Here is a 20,042-nt window from a genome sequence, read left to right on the forward strand (position 1 = left end):
TATTCAAGGCACCTAACCCACTGCAGTGGTTGGTGTAATGTCAGCACCACCAAAACTTTAGAAGTCTGTTTTTCACATGGTTTTGAATTCTACTAAAACTATTCCTGAGATCACAAATAAAGAAATGTAATTTTAAAAAACAGTATTTTCACCACCCCCCAAAAAAGGGAAAAAAAAAAGAAGAAAAGACAGAAAGGTACTTCTCTAGTCTAAGAATTTTAGGGTATTTCACCTTCTGCGTACTGTAAGTTCATAAAAAAAAGAGCTGGAGATGAGAACACAAAACAGGAGGTAAGTCACAAAAATATTTTAATATTGAAAGCCTTTGGCAATCAGCTTATGGTGTGGATAGCTATGTAACACTCCTCTATTTCTCATTCACCACCTACTGAACTAATTAAAAAAAGCAGCTGCAGAAGAGCAACTTAAATTAAGGTTTTTGTGGAAGCTTGTCATTACAACTTATAAAATTAATTACCATGAAGAGTGCTCAAAAAATGACCACTCACTAAAAACAGAGCCAGAGCTTCTTTCAAGCTGTATTTACCTTGAGCTCATGTTAGAGGAGCAGTCACAGTCAAATTTTGGTAGTTATGCTACTGTAAAACCTTGGATTACTCCTGTATTTAGCCAAAGTTAAAGTGATTATCAGAGGCTATGTTACACTAATTTAACGTTTTACTAGATCTGAAGCACCAGCCTTTTTCCAAGTCCGTACGTCAGATGCAGTTTGGCATCCGGCACATCAGATGTGTTCTGTGACTTCAATTCTACAGAATCTTGGAGACTTGGAGATGTGAATTAGTCTTCTTAACTCTCTCTAGAGCGATAAAAAAATTGCAAGAAAACTACTACAGGTTTTCTAGCCTGTCCGTTACATTCACTTGCTTTTTGTATTTTAACTACATTTGTATCTCCATACATGGAGATAAATTCCATGTTTTTAAGTTTGAAGTATTTTTCCCAGACAAAAGGCATCCAACAACCAAAGGACTGTCTTCAATTGTGGAAACTCAATCCTATTAAAATAAATATATTATTGTTGAATTTGGCAATGCCCATATTATCTTAGCTGGTGATCTGTGTAAGACAAATTTATTCAGAAGGCATGTAAAAACACAGAACATAAAAATATTCATTAATTCACTATATTTATTTACAGACCAACTTTGAAATAAAACTATGTAATTCAAACATGAAATACTTTTAATTGTAAGAACAGATTTACAATTGTTAACTTACTTGGAGCAGAAGCTAGGTAAAATTCTTCTCAACCATGTGCACTTTTATGACTGTTTGACCATGACTGCTGAACAAAACAGACTAACTGCAGCACAGAAAATTCACTGGTTGCATGTATTTGCTATACTTTGAGCCTAACGGAAACATTAATGGTACATGTACACTTACTCTCTTAAAAAATATTGGACAATTACTTTTAAAATGTGAACTCAGTACTCTTGGGAGGGGACCAAAGTGAAAATCCTAAAACTTCAGGTCCTTTATTTCTATCCACAAGAGGCACATTAGAGGTAAGCAGCAACATAAAAATCTCAAGACTTTCTTTTCAATGCGACAAAAGCATGAACAAAAGAGATGGATCAATATGGTGAGTCCATTCAGCTGCTTCTTCATGAGATAGCCAACAAAGGTTACTAGCAAAAATACTAAGTAATTTTTCTTATACTAGCTTCCTAGGATTTACATGGCCATCTAATCAAATTTCATACAGATTACTGAATAGCCTTAAACACTACTAGTTACCTTTTGACAGATTTCCCAGATATGCCACATCAATGAGACAGTTACTTCCTGAAGAGCCAACTTGTCTAAGAAGTGCTGATAAGAAGCAGATGGTCCATTTAATTTAAGTAAGTGCAATGGCTCAAAGACATGCCAAGAGGAAAAGCTCAGGAATAGGAGCTAAACAATAGTGTAGATTCAATTATAAAAAAGACAACAATGAAGAGTTTCTCATGGATGCCAAACTGGCAAGCAAGGTGAAGAAAAATAGTAATAAAACCCAGTAATAAAACCAAGATGCATTCACATTTACAGATATTCCCTCTCTGCATCCTGCTCTTAATTTTCTACCATGACACCTTGCTCCACACCAACTTCATTCAGGAGATCTTTCTGCCAATTTAGAGACAGGGCCTGTACTGCAGCTAAAGTGCTACACTTCAGCTTGCTTTGTCTTTTTTAGTTTGGGTTTTGTCTGTTTTTTGTTTTTTTTTTTTTAATATATTTGACAAAGCTTTCCACTAAGCATCTTTAGAAACAGGCTATTCATAAGCCAAAATTTATTTTAGGGAAAATTACTGAAGCGCATGGGAATCTCTACCTGTCACTGTAGTCCAAACTGAATACAAAATTCCTTCTTTTTTAAGCAGAGAATGGGAAGCAGGACCCATTGAAATCTCTTGGAGGGTCATTTTTGTAAGGACTTCCAGGAGGCTCTCCTATCCTCTTTACAGTACCAAATTCTTCCTTTTGGAGAGAGAGAGAGAACATGCAGAAGAAAAGAAATTTTCTAAGAAATTACTGGAATTTCTCAAAAAATACTGACAGAAAACAACCAGAACTAACAGCCCCCAGAATGAGTGAGGCTGGTCAGGTAATTACAGTGTGCTTCTAGCAAGAGAAAGAGAAACCCTGGGAGAAGACTGAAAGTGGCAGCTATAGACAGTTCCCTTCGACTGAACTGCACAGAGTAATGCCAGAAGGGTCCTGTAACAGAACTCAGAAAAAACTGTTATTTACTGTAAAGTTACTCAATTATCAGTTCTGAACTACAGAAAACCAGCCTGGACCACTGTGACATACATATTCACAAACACATACTGTTTCTGTTTACATGGTAAGACAAAAATGTAATCTCAAATTTAAAACAGAGTAGTTACAATGGTAGAATTCATTTACAAATTACGAACTTGATAATTTGAAAGTCTACGGGCAATGACAGTAATGGAGTCAAAGTATCAGGCCTTGAGACCAAGGAAATGCAGATATACATGATAAGAAAATTATGTAAGAATAAAAAAAACCAAACAAATGTAAGTTATAGGCCACAATTTAACATATTTCAGTAACCCTTGTATTCATACTAGAATGACATGCAAAGATAAGCATTACTGAAACTCCAGAGCAGCTAGAGAGATGCCCGTATTTCTAGTGCTCAATCTGTTATCTGTTGGATACAGTCCTTCAGTCACCAGCTTCTCCAGAGAAAAAACAATCAATGCAAAACAAGGATGCATTTGTTCTAAGCACTGACAATAAATACTTGATGGTTCACTTTGTGAAAAAAGTGATGCATTCTTTCCACTATTTCACTAAACAGTAAGATATGCCAGAAAACTGCCAGGACTCTTTAAGTATGTGATTAAGTTCTGTTTTCCTCTTGCTGTGCCTTAGAAAATGATCCAACAGAATGTGGAAAGCAGCTGTAAACTGAACACAAAAATAAGAAAAAAATCAATTCCCCTAATATACCTAAAGCAGGTCTCGTAGTATTCTTTGCACTGATTCATATATATGTAAGGAAGAAAAATGCTCAAATACTTGATGTAGTAAAAAACCACAATGGACAATGTGAACAGCCTATTTTAAAGTATGAACGTGCTTCCAGATTATTTTAAAAGTGAAAATATAGTAACTTGAAAAAGAGCATTGTGCCTCACTAGCTCCTCATAAGCTGGCACTTGCCAAAAGAATTCTCTCTTATCCTAACCTGATTTAATTATTGAACTGTATATAAATCCTATCAACCACAGCCTCAAGGTGACATCGGAATTTCTGTAAAAAGTACCAGCTAAGATACTGAACGTTTTGAGAGTACTTTTGAGGAATCCATGAGGTAGTATATCTTCCTGCATGTTAAAATTCCACAGCTTGACATAGAAAGATACTTTTTGTAACACTAGAGAGTGAAAAGAGGGGAGAAAACAGACAAGATATAGCAGCTGGAATAAAATTTACTTATCATCACTATACTGAATAAACGGCATGCCTATTTGTCTTACAATGTTCTTTGACAGTTATACAATAAGAAAGTAAAGAGCCTGAGCATTTTGCAATACCAGAATTAAAAATCATGTGTGCAGAAATGGATCACCACTCTGGGAACTCTCCAGAGGCTCCCTGTCAGAGAAGAAAGCCTAAGGGCTAGTACAGAGCTACAGCAGAGGCAAGCAGTGCAATTCCTTCAATCTCCAGGTAACAGAAAAGTGTGTCACTGTCACCTAATAGGGAATGACCAAGTGCATATGGCCCCAGTCCATTACTAAGAAGACACTGGCAATTAAAACTGGTATTACTGCCATTCCACATCTTACTCTGACATGTGGCTTCTATCCAAAAAGTAATATATAAAATACTACAGGTGTAAGCCTACCATTAGTGTCTCAGTATCTTCCTTAGAAAAGTGAATTTACAGACAAGGCATCAAATAAAATATCAACATTGTCAACTTCTGTTTTTTTTTTAATGGTACTAATGTACTGCTTTCAAATTGCCAGATATGAAAACACGCTTAATATTGCAAAAGCACATTAAATATGCCCTACAGTATTGAGCCAAACATAGACACACTTACATCTCCTTCCCAATTTTATAAATATGTAAAACTAATTTACTAAAATTAAGAATGAATCTTTTGTTCACTTACAGTAGTTAGCTTAAAAAAAATCAGTAGCAGTAATAACTGAGGACAGACCTTAGGCACTTTACAAATGGTAAAGTTAGCTTTGAAACACATCACCTTCCATGAGTCATAAAAAGCCTGGGGTAAAATTTTCTATCTTGATTTCCAATGAGTCCTGGCACTTTTATTGTTTTCAGAAACAGAATTCCAGTGTTTCTGAAAGTCTCATCTGTAATTTTTGTTCTCATACTGTTTGAAAACAGACCCATCTTCCGAGTTATCCTAGTAGTAACCATGGTCTTTACTTGATAGTGAAACCGTCTGCAAGTTCTCTGATACAAGAGCAGCAGACTTAAATAGAGGACAAGCATCCTTCTGAAGTGCTTAAATTATGCACAAGACATCTAACAGACCCTGCTGCAAAGACCAGTTTAGTAACTTGCATCATTATTGCCACACCTCTGGGTATCATTTTCACTGGTGAACAGGAAACAGCACCCTTCTGATAAACACATACAGAACAGAAAATTGCTTAGACTGAAGTTGTAACTTGCCATGACGCCTCTCTAAAGTAAAGAAAACACGTCCATCAAACTTATTTTAGGAGGACTTTAACCCATAATAAAGTTGTGGCCATCATAAAAAATGAGAGTATACTAATAAATTCTGGTAATAAAAAAATTCATATGTTTACTTCACTTTCCATATCGAGGCATTCAAAATTCATTCCCCCTCAGCCTTTAACACTAAGTAATGTTATACAGTGATTTCTGCAAAAAGTAGCACAATTGAGAAGGCTCACCTCCTTATCTTAGTTTACCTGCTCAAATATATTTCTCCAGGTAAGGAGCACTACTGACAGAAAACTGAAGTTGGAGAGCAATCATACCTTTATATGCTCCAAAACGGCTGTTGCAACATTTGTATGAAGATCAATGAGCCTCTTCTTTTCCAGAAGTTCTGGAAGAGAGCTAAAGAGATTAAATACAAACTAACCTGCTGAGTTGCACAGTTAGCTGAATTGTGTATCGTATAGCTGGTACAAAAAACTTTATAGCAGCATAGAACAGCTTGGGTATTGGAAGGGACCTTAAAAGATAATTAAAATCTAAAATTACAGAATACAGCAGGCTTGGAACTAAAAAAAATATGAAGTATAGATATAATAATTCTTATAACAGAAGGACATTATCCACATGTAATGTAATAAAGCAGGTTTTTACCTTGACTAGCAATTTAATACACCTTGACTAATAATTTAATACTCTTATTGAAAGCTTGTGATCAACAACAGATATACACCCTGCTTACCTAAACAAATAATTTACTAGAATTATGGTTTATACAAGCAACATTTAGTTCACATCTAAAACATCTGCCAAATAGCAGTAATACACTTTTCTGAAGGGGGGCAAGATTTTCCTTAATAATGCCAGATTACAGAAAACATGCAGACAGAGGATAACTGAACTGGGAAACATCCTGATGAAGTTTTAGTCATACAAAGAAAGCTTTTCATGCTTGCCACTTTCATACCCTGCTGCCTTAACCTGAAAACCAGCATCCTGAGAAGTATGAAACTTTAAAACTATAGGGGGAGCTTACAAACACCTGCTCACTTTTTTGAAACTCATCCATCACACATCCTCTCGAATTCCAATCAAATTCTAATTACGGCATAGCATACAAAGCAACTTTTGAAACTCACAAAGATAAAACTAATGCAGACATACGATGGATTTCACAGGACACTGGGCATATCACCCCATCTATCCTAAGAATCATTCCTCCTTCCTTCTGATTACGGTCTTTATGAAGCAAATTGAACATCTCCCTTCTCCAAGGCATCAGTGGAATGAAAAACAGATTTACAATGAGGAACAAGTCTAAATCTCAGACTTTCAGTGTCATCCATGGTGGCTAGGTCTCCAAAGGAAGGGAGTAAACTTCCCATGCAGAGTTCTTAATAACTATAATCTTGCCAACAGATGTTACAGTAACTACATTAGTCTAAATGTAACTGATTACACACTGTGCACAGCAAGCAGATGCTTCAGGAAGTGGGTTTCACTAACTATTTAAGGAAGGAATGCAGAGGTAGGCAGTTGGGTTTTTCTCGTGGAAAAGTGTTAGCACATCTATAATGCATTCAGAATATTCAGCTTTGCTGAAGAAACACTCCAAATCCATGTGTAGAGGGCTCACGCACACATGCTGTGGAATTTACATGTGCAAGTACTTGTCAAGGACATTGCATTGATCTTTACTGGGATTATAAAGCATTTAAAACTCTGTTACTGAGATGAATAGACTACTTTTAAAGTTATTTATTTTGAAGGATACCAAAAGTGAAAGGACAGAAAAATTGGAAATGGTTCCAAATTAATTAGACAATAAGCATTATTGATTACTTACCTGACAGCTGAAGTTAGCTTAGCTGTATTATCAGAAAGCATACTTATTGCTCCTTCATCCTCCCCTTCTATACCCTGGATTTGGGGAAGGGTTTGGAAAGAGGAGTAAAAATAGTCACAATAAATACAAAGATCTCACATGCAAATACAGTCTGTACATTTAGAACCTATTTTCCTATAATGGTATTAATGTCTGGATTGTGTTTTTTATAGTTAATATGGAAGTTATACAAATGTAAATCAAATACATGCATGAATTTGAACCTTCTCATGAAATCTGGTACTTCTAGTCCTACTTTTAAGAATATATTAAGCCTAAAATTTGGCATATGGTGATAATTTTTGGGAAAAGGGGATGACAGGGTAGGCTAAGCACTTCTGCAAGTCCTACTGTGATTTACATAAAGCACATATAGCTAATAAAACTTACCATGATACTTTTAAGCCTCTTGACTTCATCTTCCTGGGCTCTGTAAGATTCCAGTTCTTGCTGAACTGACTCAGCTACCTCTGGAAAAGGACTAATGCAATACTCTGCATTAGGCTCAGTTAAATCAACAAACTGAAAACACCAGAACCAGATAGGCTGCACGATCAAGATGATAATGGAAATGTCTTCAGAAATATCAATATGCAAATCATGCAGCAGTGTCAAATCAGTGAAAATAACATCTTACTGTAGGTTTACTTAAACTTTCTAAGATATATTCACTGCTTTCAATACTTCTATGGAATTTTGATAAGAATGATTTTGCTCTCTGTAACAAAAAGCTAATATACAATTAACATGGATGATGATCATTCATTATGTGGTGGGTTGACCCTGACTGGCCATCAGATGGCCACCAAGCCACTCTATCACTCCCCTCAGCAGTATGGGTAGGGAGAAAATAAGATGGAAAAATTCCCCAAAACTCATGGGTGAAAATAAAGGCAGTTTAATAGAGAAAAAGCGACGGTTTCATGAGAAAGCAAAGCAAAACAAAAGACTTTCTTCTCTACTTCTCATTTGTAGGTGATGCCTGGCCGCTTCCCAGGAAGCAGCTGCTCTGGAAAAAAAAAGTCACAAAAAAAAAAGAATGTCCTCTCTTTCTCCTCTCTTCTTTTAGCTTTTATTGTTGAGCAGATGCCATATAGTATGGAATATCCTTTGGTCAGCCTGGGTCAGCTGTCCTGGCTATGTCCTTTCCCAAGATCTTGCCCCACTTGGTGAGGGGAGAATGTTGGAGTGACAGCCTTGATGACGTGCCAGCACTGCTCAGTGGTAGCCAAAACACTGGTGTGTTATCAACACCTTTCTAGGTACCTATACAAAGCACAGCACTATGAGGCTGCTAAGGGGAAAACTAACTCCATCTAGCCATACCCAATATACCTTAAAAAAAACAAACTCAAAACATTTTCAAAGAAGCTAAAAGTAGAACTACCATAATATGAAGAATACTTAGAATTTATATTAACTATATTAATATAAATTTTGCACCTATACAGCTTACCTGCCCTTATGTTTTTGCCAGAATTTATCTGACACAGTTAAATCATAGGACTTCTTATTTTTTTTCTTAGGTCTAGCACCTGCTGGAGAACTTTCTGTTCCTGTTGCTTCTTCCAAGTTAACTCTGTTCAAATGGAAATCCTAAAAAAAAAATAAAATATTAAAATAAAGGAATTCTATGTAAATATTTGATAGTTTTTAATTATTTAATCAGCCTTTTATAGTCAACCAATTATCTTCTAGAATACTTTCTAAAAAATATCAACACAGCTATTAGAATTTCATATGATGGTAGCACACAGTTTACTAACTAGATAGTAAAAACAGCAATGTAAGAACTCCAAAATTACTCACACTCACTGAAAAAACACCAGAAAAGCAACAAATATTAAGCAAAGACATCTGATTGTCTCACATGTAACCAGTCTGTGACACTATACTCTGAACACTGCTCTCCGTACAGGAGAACATTTATTTAGCAATAACTGAGCTCTAACAACTGACCAAAATTTTAAACTATAAAAGTTCCTGGTCGCAGACATAGAACGTTTTGAGGGCTGAAACTGAGTTACACAACTACAGCAAATGTATCAAAACTGCGAAGAAGCTCATGACATCAGCAACAGGAACATCCACTACCAGGACTATTTAGTTACACCTTCATAATTCTTTTCCAATTATTTTAAACACTAGTGAAATAGTGAATGCACGATAAGGAAACAGTTTGCAACAAAGTTGCCATTTCGCTATATAGCTTTTCTTCCAGGATGCATGAACTTAGAAACTATATCTTTTTTTGGTAGATGACACAGTTACACTCACGCAATATGGTACCACATCACTCCCTGCAGGTCTTCTGGTTCTTTACCCTATTACGTTTGCAAGGACAGTTCTGTGTTTTCCTGCAGCATACACGTTCCCTCTGCTGACTTCATTTTAACCCTTTTCAAGAACAGTAAAAGTCTGACGGTGATCTATGCTTGTCAAATTATTATAAAGAGAGTCAAAACGACCACACAGAACCTGCCATGACTCTTAGAATAGATGTATTTTTTTTCAGAAATAAAACTCCACCATTACATTGTCATTACAGTGAACAGAACTAGATCACTCTAAGTGATCTAGATCACTCTAAACTGTCAACAGTTTAAAGTGGTTTTAATTATCCCTTGGCAGAGTTCACACTTCAAATGAAATACTATAAATGAACCACACCAGAGTAGGAACCAAACTAAGCAGCTACTCAAAGTATATGCAGTGAATAAGAACAAACCTCATCTTACAAGACATGTTTAACGTTTCAGCAAAAAAAGTATTTTTTCAAGTATGTATGTTTAACAAAATCTTAAAACCCCACAAAACTAATTTCATTGCCAATTAAGCTGTGAGATGTTAAATTAGTTCACCAGTGGTTAAATTAATTCACCAGTGACCTGAGTTTCCAAGTTAGTTTTGGCATGTATAATTTTTACCAAAATAATTCTCATTAAGTGTTCCTCCTTTCACCACCCCATTTTGTCTTTATAAGGCTTTCTATCCATGCTTCCCATTTTTCCATATCCACTTGTGAAATGTTGTTTATTCAGAAAGGGGAATCTATTCATACAAGCCTGTTTATATGTAGAAACACAATTATAATCTAAATGGATGCAGCATACAACTTTGTGCCTGGCTTAGCATTTAGTTCATCATCCCACAGAATTCCTGGACTGTTGTAACTGAGAGCTTAAATAAAAAATGATTTATTTGAAAATGCATTTTACATAATCATCACCTCAGTTAACACTTTCACACTTACAATTTATGGCCTTTTCAAAGTTATGGCTTTTTCAAAGTTTCAGTTATTTAATGAAATACTATGCTCAGTACACAAAGAACCTGGCATGCTGACCTTTAAAGTAAGTAACTTGACTGGTCTGGAAATGAAACTTCTGCCCTTGACATGGAATCACAGGCCACTTGGTTACAATTTCACAATACAATCCTGTCAACTCAATAAAAATTAGATGCAACATGCAACACTTACCAAGTTGTTCCAGAGAAACTACTGAAATCTGATGCAGCAGAGACAACTATCCCATGATTCTCAAATCATTTATCTAGTGTTATTCTAATACCCCTCCATATTTGCAGCAGTAGTTGTCCTAAGCTTCCACTACATCTTTGATCCCTCTCCATCCTGAAGCAGCAAACTCATACCCCAGGGCATACCTGAGGCCACCCAACACTACCTTCTTTACCGGGCAGCTGAGTAGGAGGCAATTATGTGGAGCTCTGCATGGATTTACTATCTAGTAAGTGAGCATTTGCAGATTAAATGGTTGGCATGTGACAAACTGAGATAAGTGTAGACCTTGTGCAATAGTGTTTACACTGGTAAAAATTCTAATTCAGGTTTCCATCCCCTTCTTTCACTGACTTTCAAAAGCAATGTGTAGAAATTCAGTACTTCTGTTTGCAAGTCTCTAGGCAGTTCAATAGTCATTGGAGAAAATAACTGTGACTATACAATTCACAACCAACTCTGTATACAAACATATGTATATATGCATATTTTACATATTCTTCTAACAGTTTCAATAATAAAACCAAAATATGTCTCAAAGATATTTAAATGATTTGCATGACTAATTCTGGAGCATAAAAAAGACTCCAGATTGTAATTATTCTTACTTGTGTATCTGTCATTATTTACTTCGTAAGTATATATGAAATGCATGAATCTGCTTTCATTCATAAACATTTCTTCTGCTACTACTGGTTTTACAAAATAAACTTGAGGAAATAAAACTGATCTAAGGCTACCTGAATTTCCAAAAAATTATTAAAAATACACTTGGTATCTCTACACTGGACACTTACACCACCTTGTGGGGAAAACCAGAAATAGGTATTTTTAGGAATTCAAACATACTAAATCAGTTATAAAATCTCACTAAAAGCATTTATTTTTAAAAACTGAATTGCAGTTAATGGAGTCTGGAGTTTACATAACAGAAAAGATCATGAACTACTGAAGAAAAACATGGGATTGCTGAATAGTCTATCTTTTGATAATATCAAGATTTCAAGTTTTTAACCATTTTAGAAGTTACTGCTAAATAACCTTTCTAGATAAAATTTTCCAAGTTGTTTTTTACTAAACAATTTCCAAATTAAACAGACATAACAGATTTTGCGTTATGAGAGTATCTGGTATTAAGTTTAATAACAAACTGAGTGGAAAAATAGTTTTTGTAACAAAATCAGATTTATCCTTACCAGAACATCATGCACTAAAGCTTGGTATGTCCATGTATGATGTAGAGGAGTTGCTAAATCTATGTTTCTGTCAACAAGGACTAACAGGGGCCTTTGGAAGCTGAAAAGATGACACGGTGTTAGTATTTCTTTAAACATGTTTAGAACACCTCAGTAACATCCTCAGCGATTTCAGCAACCTTCCACATCATGTACTTCAAGCTAAAAGCCAAATTGCTTACTGCAGAGCTCCTCCAGCCTTCCCCAAAGCATCTGGAGCTGATGACTGCCAGAAATTACACGAATCACTGTCTTAGTAATGATAAAAAGATTATTTCTTTTTGTACTAAGTAAAATTACCAATGCATAAATACTAACCAGAAGGCAAACAGTAACTAGCCTTTTAGGTTATTAACTAATATCTCTTCATGTGGATACACATTTGTGTGCCAAGCAACTGTTTGAGTGGCTAATATTCCACCTTAATTGCCACTATAAACCTCAAATATAAAAATACCTCTTTCAAGGGCTTTTAATTATGAACTTCAGAGATGCATTGTGGTAATTCCATCAATATTCAATTTTATGGAAAAAGAAAGTAGAAATGCCTAAATATCTTCAATTATGGCTGCATGGAAAAATTATTATGAAAATAAGAAGGCTGTGAATCATCAGAGCATTACTGGAACCATTTCCCTTAAGCACATTAACCCTGCAGTAAATGTGATGGCTAAATTACAGTGTATTTAAAAAAAGTAAAACCATATTAATTCCATGCTCTGGATTTCCTTGCGATAAGTATTTTTATCTCAAGAGCCTTAGTCACTCAATTCTGAAAACCAGAATAAAAATCTGAAGCTATTTAACTGGTTAAAAATTCTCATGTTTCCCTTTCCTGGCATTTTGATTTTCTGAAAAGAGAAAACTGTGGTTACAATTCAATTCCAATGAAAATGGGGGAATTGGTATTTCACAGCTATTCTCTCTCCTAATACCTTTCAATCTCATTTAATTTTGCCACCCTTGATGTTTTGTGTCTTTTATCCAAGTTCTGCTCTTAATTTGAGATAAAAAATATGATGACTATTTTATATCTGGTTAGGAGATCATAACCATCTCCTTCAGCTACAGTCTTTCCAACATGCCTCCTCACCTTTTCATGTACAGTGTAAATGCCTGCAATAAGTTTTACTAAAGCAGCCTGTGGCACATTCAGCTATCTGGGAGATACACAGGAGGGTGCTAAAAACACATTCTCAGTTGCATGCAAACATCCACAATGTCTTTTGTCACCCCTCTTTCCCCTCTAAGGATTCAAATGGTCATGACTTAACAGTGGTTAACTATCTATTTATCCAAGTGGTAATCCTTAAGCAGTCCTCCTCTGGTACATACAGGAATCAGCTGATAAACACTTTTTACATAACAACAGTGCTCACAAGTGAGAAAGTGGGCATTTCTTCCTTTTTAATGGACTAAAGATTGTTAACAGCTATGTTCAGACATCCAACTGGATTATCCTGGCCCTGTAAAATTGGTGTATTTACAGGAGCTTGGTTCTTGATGGATTTGAGGGTGAACAAAATTACCTGGTTTGTTAAATAATTCTTGTCTCACTGTCCTAGGACTGCACACTTATTAGCTATAAAAGTTTTCAAACTGGTTATGCCAAGAGATTGGAAAACTCCCTTGACAATATGTAAAATCTTTTAATATAGAACTTGAACCGAATTCCTGTAAATTCAGTTTTCAGAACAGTGGTGACTTATCCTAATGAAATATTTCAGACAACTGAAATACAAGAAATAAAAATACATACTTATTACTAACATCATACCTGAACTGGCCAGCTCCAAGTGTGTCACCTGTAAAAAGACTGTTTCTCGCATCTCTTAGATTCTCTCTGAGCTTCTTATCTAATTTCTGAGGTGGGGGGAAAAACAAAATAGCTTTTAACAAACCAATGGTTTCCTAACATCTTTATGTGGTCAACATTCACAGATTTATTGTGCTGGTTTTGTAGTTTATAAAAGTCTTAGCTGCAGGAAGCCTAAGTGCTACACACAGGAAAGAAAACTCTTCCTTCCATTTTCTCCCTCCAGCATTTTTATCTACACCAGGACTACACAGAATGTATTTCCTTTATGTCCATTTATCTCCTCCCAAGACAGTAAGTACCCTCTTCCTAAGTGTGTGAATAGAAAATACCAGTAAGAGGCACCAAGACATTGCCACACTGTTTCATAAAAACGAGGTTACCTTCAGTATGAATGCATGCACACTGAGTGCTTAGGTTTAATCAGTATTAAGGCTTCACAAAGATGTGAGATAGACAATAAAAATGAAGAACAGTGACCCCTAATGAAGACAGTGCCGCAGAGACTTTTAATTGTGATTTAGTTTGGTAATTTCATCCCTAATTGCTGATCAAGTTCAGTCAGTTTAGTTTGACATAGTAAAAATGTCGTGTACTTATAGGGTTTCCCAGTAAGATAGATAAAAATTTCTAAGACACAGAAAAACCCAGGCCAGACAGCCATGTTCTATGCTCTGCAGATATACCTTAATGGTTGTAATTATAATGCTTGTCAGAAAATCTTTATAAACTCTAGATTAGGAATGATTATTCACATTCAATTTTCTCATCAGCTGATTCCATAATATTATCATTTCCACAGATGAGTTCCATGGAACTGAAATCAGAAAGGAAAACTGGTATATCTCCTTTCCAGTTTTATTTCCTTCATAAGGAAAAGGACACAATGACACTAGATGTCTGCCAAATACTGAGAAAAGTAAACAAGATGTTAGGAGAGTTTTAAAAACAGTTTCTTACCACTGCCACCATTTCAGCTGCAGTTCCTCTTGAGCATCTGATTATAGGAATAGCTCCTAATAAAAGATACATTGACTTCTACATGTATTAGAATTTTCAGATTTTAAGTTAGTGTACTTTCACATTTTTTGTGACATTCTGAGATTAAATTTTTCAAGTGGATAATACAAACTTACACTAAATTTGTCTCTTGCAGTCTTTATGAAATAAAAAAATACCGTATAGAAAAATAAAGTTTTACAAAAGTAAATAATACCTCATATAGGAATTTATGAGAGGTATAGTGTGCACTAGAAAGATAGCTAATATGCTGTAGAGCGGACAAATTATTTCATATAAAAGCATTTAGTTTCAAAAGGTTGAAAGTCCCATTAAAATTATAGTAATAATTCTGATAACACATCACGATAGGTCAGTTACAACTCACTGCAGGGTGAGGTTATTTTCACATGCATGTTTTTCAATGGCTTTCAAGTTTCAAAATTATTAACTATCATTTCTCACACTCATATATAAGTGTGAAAATTCTAATACCATAGAGTTTAAATGACTGAGTAAAAGATTTAATGTGTATCATGCTAACACTTGAAAGAACTCAATAGGTCCGACGGAATCATCCTTGAACAGGCTGCCCTATAGTGATCCCCAGCTCCCCTTGTAGGAATGCTGTCTCAGACTGACTGGTTTCAGTGAGAACTTGTATTAAATGTCATCACTGTGAAAAATGTATGAGCTAAGTATCAAGAAAACTCACAATAAAAATAAATAAATTTAAAAAAAATAAGCAAATTTAATGCATCTTCCTATTGCTTTAGTTATTTCACTTAGATCTTTGCAGGGTTTATTTATGTAAGCCTTTTTTTGTGTTGTTGTTTGTTTTTTTTTGAGAGCTACAAATCTAAAATTCAAACTTAAAGCACTATTAATCTTTACTGCAAACTAAGATTTTGTTAGAACAGTGAATCTAAACCTTTGCATTTCAGTATTCTTTTCCTATTGATACTGAAGACTAAGACTCTACTCCCATGTATGATAGACTTTATTGTCTCTTGCAGTGATGTATAGTAAGGTCATTAACCCACCCCATGAACTACTGAGAATTCTGTCACAGATCTAATTCTGCTTTTCATTTGCTATAAGAAATCACTAAACTTCAAGGTATCTCACTGAATATGGATCTTTTCTAAAAGGAAAGCATACGGAAAACATGCTAAAATTTGAAAACTTACCAAGTGTAACAAAAAAGCAGAAGAGACTATCAACAATAGTGTCCATTATAGTTTCCATTTCTGTGTCTGTTACATCTGGTCGGTTAATGGCTAAAACAGTGTGGAAAAGTTAAGAATAGGGTTAAAGAAGTTTATGCCACTTTAATATGAGAAAACAATCCTCTTCTTGCATACTGGCTGTTAATAGCCAACAGCTCCTATTGCAGAGATCAAGTTGTGAAATGCCCCTCTTAGCACATCCATTTAAGAAAAAAAATTGGGAGAACTTAATTGCTGCTCACTGTATAATGTCAAACACTACACAACCTTTTCCAATTATCTCTGACAATGCATACTGTAACTTCTGAACTGCCTCAGTATCTTGTTATTGAAAACCTGGAAAACAACATTATGGAACAGAAATGGCCATCTACTTGGAAACCAATGATCAGATATAGCATCCTCAAGAATTATCTGTATAATTTAAAGAGAATTACGGTATGCAGTCATCTATATTTAAAGATTCTAAATGCCACCACTTGTAATGGAGATTCCTTTTCTTTTTTTCCCTTTTTATTTTTTTAGTAAATTTACAGTTAGTCTCCAAGTTAGGGATAATTCCCAGCTTTTAAAACATTTCACACTACAAATGGAATGACTTCCCTCACACATCTAGGTCAGAAAAATATAACATGTAGCAACATTTCTATTAAATAATTAACACTGACAGGAATATAACAGCCAACAGGAAACACCAAACCTAATCTTATCAGAGGTCTCAAGTCAAGCACTATTTCTGAAGTTATGGTGTAAATTCCACCCTTGTTCGTTTTACCTTAAAATTTTCTCACATAACTACCTGTCTTAGACTCTTTCTTCAAAAATTAAATTCAAAGCTCTAAACATTAAGCCTTCCATCCCAAATTTATGCATGGCCAGCTACAATCGTTCTCTAACTTTAAAGGTGCTTTCCCCCCCTCCCGCTTTGTCCTCTAAGAACTTTAGACAGATGAATTGTATTAGCAATTTCTATCAGCAGCTATTCTCAGGAAGTCAAACTTATTATGCTGCTGGGATGCAGCAACAGACATGCCTCAGTGGTGTTTTTTTTTTTTCTTTTCATTCCGAGTTCAAGTTTCTGAAATACCAGCACCTAGAAAGGCAGACTTTTCCCAGGATCCATATTTGCCTATAATTCCTAAAGCTCTGAAACAACTGGGCTATATCTGACCAGAGACTTTCCTGTTGCAATTTAAGCTCCTCACTTCTTGTCCATTTCTACATGGACAGACAGAATGCGCTGCCTTCTTTCTGTCTGTGAAAGATTTTTATGCAACTGAAGAATGTTATAATGAATATTTGTCCTGACATTACTTCTGTGTAAATGCAGTTATGCAGCCAGGAAATCAAGAAACTGAAAATTAACCTTTTCCGTCATATTTGCTCTGAGTTCACCTATTCAGCTACATGCATGACCACACATGGCAGTACTGCTGCAAAAACAGTAGCTGTCTTTCCTCACCATCAGACTTACACTGACTTATGCAGATTATGAAACTATATACAGACTGGCAATTTCCTGCTAGGGTTACTCTCCAAAGGCAAAAGAAGACCATTTCTTTGCCCCTGCACTCTTACTGCCTCACATGGTGAGATGCATCGGATCAGTGCTCTTATGGAAAACTGATCATTCTGTATGGGAGATTAGATTTCTGTTTGATCAGCTTTTGGAGACAGCCCACTTCTAGACTGGTTTAAGTATAGTGTGAAACCATCTGGTGTGTGGCAAATTTCAGCTGCCCAAGAGTGGAAAACAAACCGTGCAGAAACACATAAAACATTTTCAGTCATTTAAATTCAAATTCCTTGCAGGTAGCAGGTATCTTATGAGAGCTGCTCAAGTACCTTTACATCCACACAAACACAACACAAACCAGTTATTACTAAAACTCTTTAACAGCAGGTTTTAGTGAAAAAAGAGTCTGCTTTTCAAACAAAAATGCCCTTCAGAAGAGGCTTTTTTCCTCTTCTGTGAGACAGAACTCAGTATTACAGATCCAGTTTTAAAGCAAAGTACCAACTCTGGGAATCTGAAAGAAAGGAGAAAGATCTTACCACTAAATGTTCGGCATACGGGGAATTCTCATCTCTACCTGGTCACTACCGAGTATTCTGTGCATCTAAATCAATCAGGAATTAACTGTGTAACACTGTGTGTAAACACTGTAACTACACTAAAGTAATGAGGAGCTGCTGCTAAAAAAGGGCTGACTTGCCTCTGTCTAACACAATTCTGCTTCTTCCCTTGCATTGGATTTGCAGATCACACAAATGAGCTGTTATTTTCTAAGAAACGAGGCAACTGAACAAACACTCTGCAGCTCCAACACTACTAGTTCTGATGTAAAAGTAGGAGAAGATGTGGGAAACTACACCAGGGGCAGCAAGACAACCCACCCTGTAATAGCTAGCCATTTGAGTTAGAGGGGCAGGAGAGGTAGTGTGGTAGTTCTCTGTTGATTTAGCAAATTGAATGGGTCAGAGGAACACAAAAATCAGATCAAAGGGAGAAAAACCATGTGGACAGTTATGCCAACTAGTATATATGTTGACTTGAGCTGCCATAGCACCATAGATGTAGAGGCAACTGACCTAAGGCAGCCACTTGGTTTCCCTGCTAGGTTCCAAAAGAGGTCCAGCAGAAGTCCCAGGAGGAGAAAAAAAAAGGCTTCCATGCGGCTGACTTCACTTACAACTCAGAGACTTATGAAAAAGCTGACATTCGGCTCGCATGCATGAAGAAGCAATCAGCATCTCTTATTTTCTAGAAAGTCCTTTCCCAGATTCTTCCCTGTGCTAATCTGGCCCTTGATCCTAACCATCTCCCCTTGCACACCACCACGTTTTCATGTCTCAAGAAAAGGAAACACTGACTGGTCGCTGTCTAAAAGACAGAAGAAATTCTGTCAGTTAAAGTCATCTTTCTTGCTTTGTATTCCTTACAGTAACTTTCCAACTGACCATTCACACAGAAACAAAACACTAATTCCTTAAGAACTGCAGAAAGGATCATGACTAAATAGTAGTGCCTAAACACAGCAGGCACCTGCAGTGCCTACCTACATGCGTAAACAATACAAAATTTTTTCCTATATTACTTCATCTATGTCCTGGTTTTCAGCAGTAGCAGTCATTTTCCTCCTTCTCAGTAGCTGGTGCAGTGCTATGTTTTTGACTTTTGGCCTGGGAACAGCGCTGATAACACCGATGTTTTTAGTTGCTGCTCAGTAATGTTTAGTCTGACCAAGGACTTCCTGAGTCTCACGCTCTGCCAGGGAGAAGGGGAAGCCAGGAGGAAGCAGAGTCAGGACACCTGACCCAAACTAACCAAAGAGGCATTCCATACCACAGCATGCCATGCCCACTACATAAGCTGAGGGCAGTTACCCAGAAGGGTTAGATCACTGCTTGGTCGGGCTGGGTATCGGTCGGCTGGTGGTGAGCAGCTGTATTCTCTTCCCTTGTTATTTCCCTTATCATTATTATGATTGGTGGTAGCAGCAGTGGTTTGTGTTATACCTTAGTTACTGGACTGTTCTTATTTCAATCCGTGGGAATTACATTCTTTTGATTCTCCCCCCCCCATCACTCCAGGAGCCGGGGGGAAGAAGAGGGAGGAGTGAGCGAGCAGCTGTGTGGTTCTGAGTTACTGGCTGGGCTTAAACCATGACAATGTATAAAAAGGACTGCTACTCGTTTTATACCTATACTGCAGTTTTGCTTGACTAAATTTGTTATTTAAAGATACATCAGTATTTTTCAGTATTACAATAGCTGTGTTGTAAAGATGCTGAAATTAATATCCAAGAACTGCTTCCTTCACGACTTTAAACTACATCTAGCAGATAATCCTGAATTCTGAGCAGATCAAAATAAAATCACTGATTAGAACTAGCTATCACTTCAAGAGTAAATTTCAGTATCAGACATTTTGGTATAATTTTTTATACAAACTTTACTTACCACGATAGGAAACAAGTTCTTTGTTTTGGTTACACAATACAAACATGTCATCTTCTAAAGTAATAAAATTAAGATACTGATCAAACACCTAGAAATAAAGGAAAAATGGTCAGAACAGCACAGAGTGAAGCATTAAAAAATCTCTGTGGTTTATTGCTACTTCTTTTTGAACCTTTTACAG

The 20,042-nt window shown here is 36.1% G+C and overlaps 1 protein-coding gene across 2 annotated transcripts in view; it reads right to left on the reverse strand.

The window, feature by feature from the left end:
* The window catches only part of SCFD1 (sec1 family domain containing 1), a 51,948-nt gene that overhangs the window by 25,193 nt on the left and 6,713 nt on the right, over nucleotides 1-20,042 (reverse strand). For both annotated transcript variants that reach the window (XM_057428671.1, XM_057428669.1), the window contains 9 exons: nucleotides 19,862-19,949; nucleotides 15,860-15,949; nucleotides 14,631-14,686; nucleotides 13,632-13,717; nucleotides 11,816-11,915; nucleotides 8,556-8,695; nucleotides 7,490-7,580; nucleotides 7,061-7,134; nucleotides 5,535-5,616 (listed from right to left, as the gene is read on the reverse strand). In XM_057428671.1, coding sequence (XP_057284654.1) covers nucleotides 5,535-5,616; nucleotides 7,061-7,134; nucleotides 7,490-7,580; nucleotides 8,556-8,695; nucleotides 11,816-11,915; nucleotides 13,632-13,717; nucleotides 14,631-14,686; nucleotides 15,860-15,949; nucleotides 19,862-19,949 — 807 coding nt within the window. The remainder of the gene's footprint in view (nucleotides 1-5,534; nucleotides 5,617-7,060; nucleotides 7,135-7,489; nucleotides 7,581-8,555; nucleotides 8,696-11,815; nucleotides 11,916-13,631; nucleotides 13,718-14,630; nucleotides 14,687-15,859; nucleotides 15,950-19,861; nucleotides 19,950-20,042) is intronic.

Source organism: Pezoporus wallicus, unplaced genomic scaffold (genome assembly GCF_028554395.1).
Source record: "Pezoporus wallicus isolate ANWC-B61680 ecotype Strahan unplaced genomic scaffold, APGP_CSIRO_Pwel_v1 contig_3486, whole genome shotgun sequence".
NCBI classification, from domain to species: Eukaryota; Metazoa; Chordata; class Aves; order Psittaciformes; family Psittacidae; genus Pezoporus; species Pezoporus wallicus.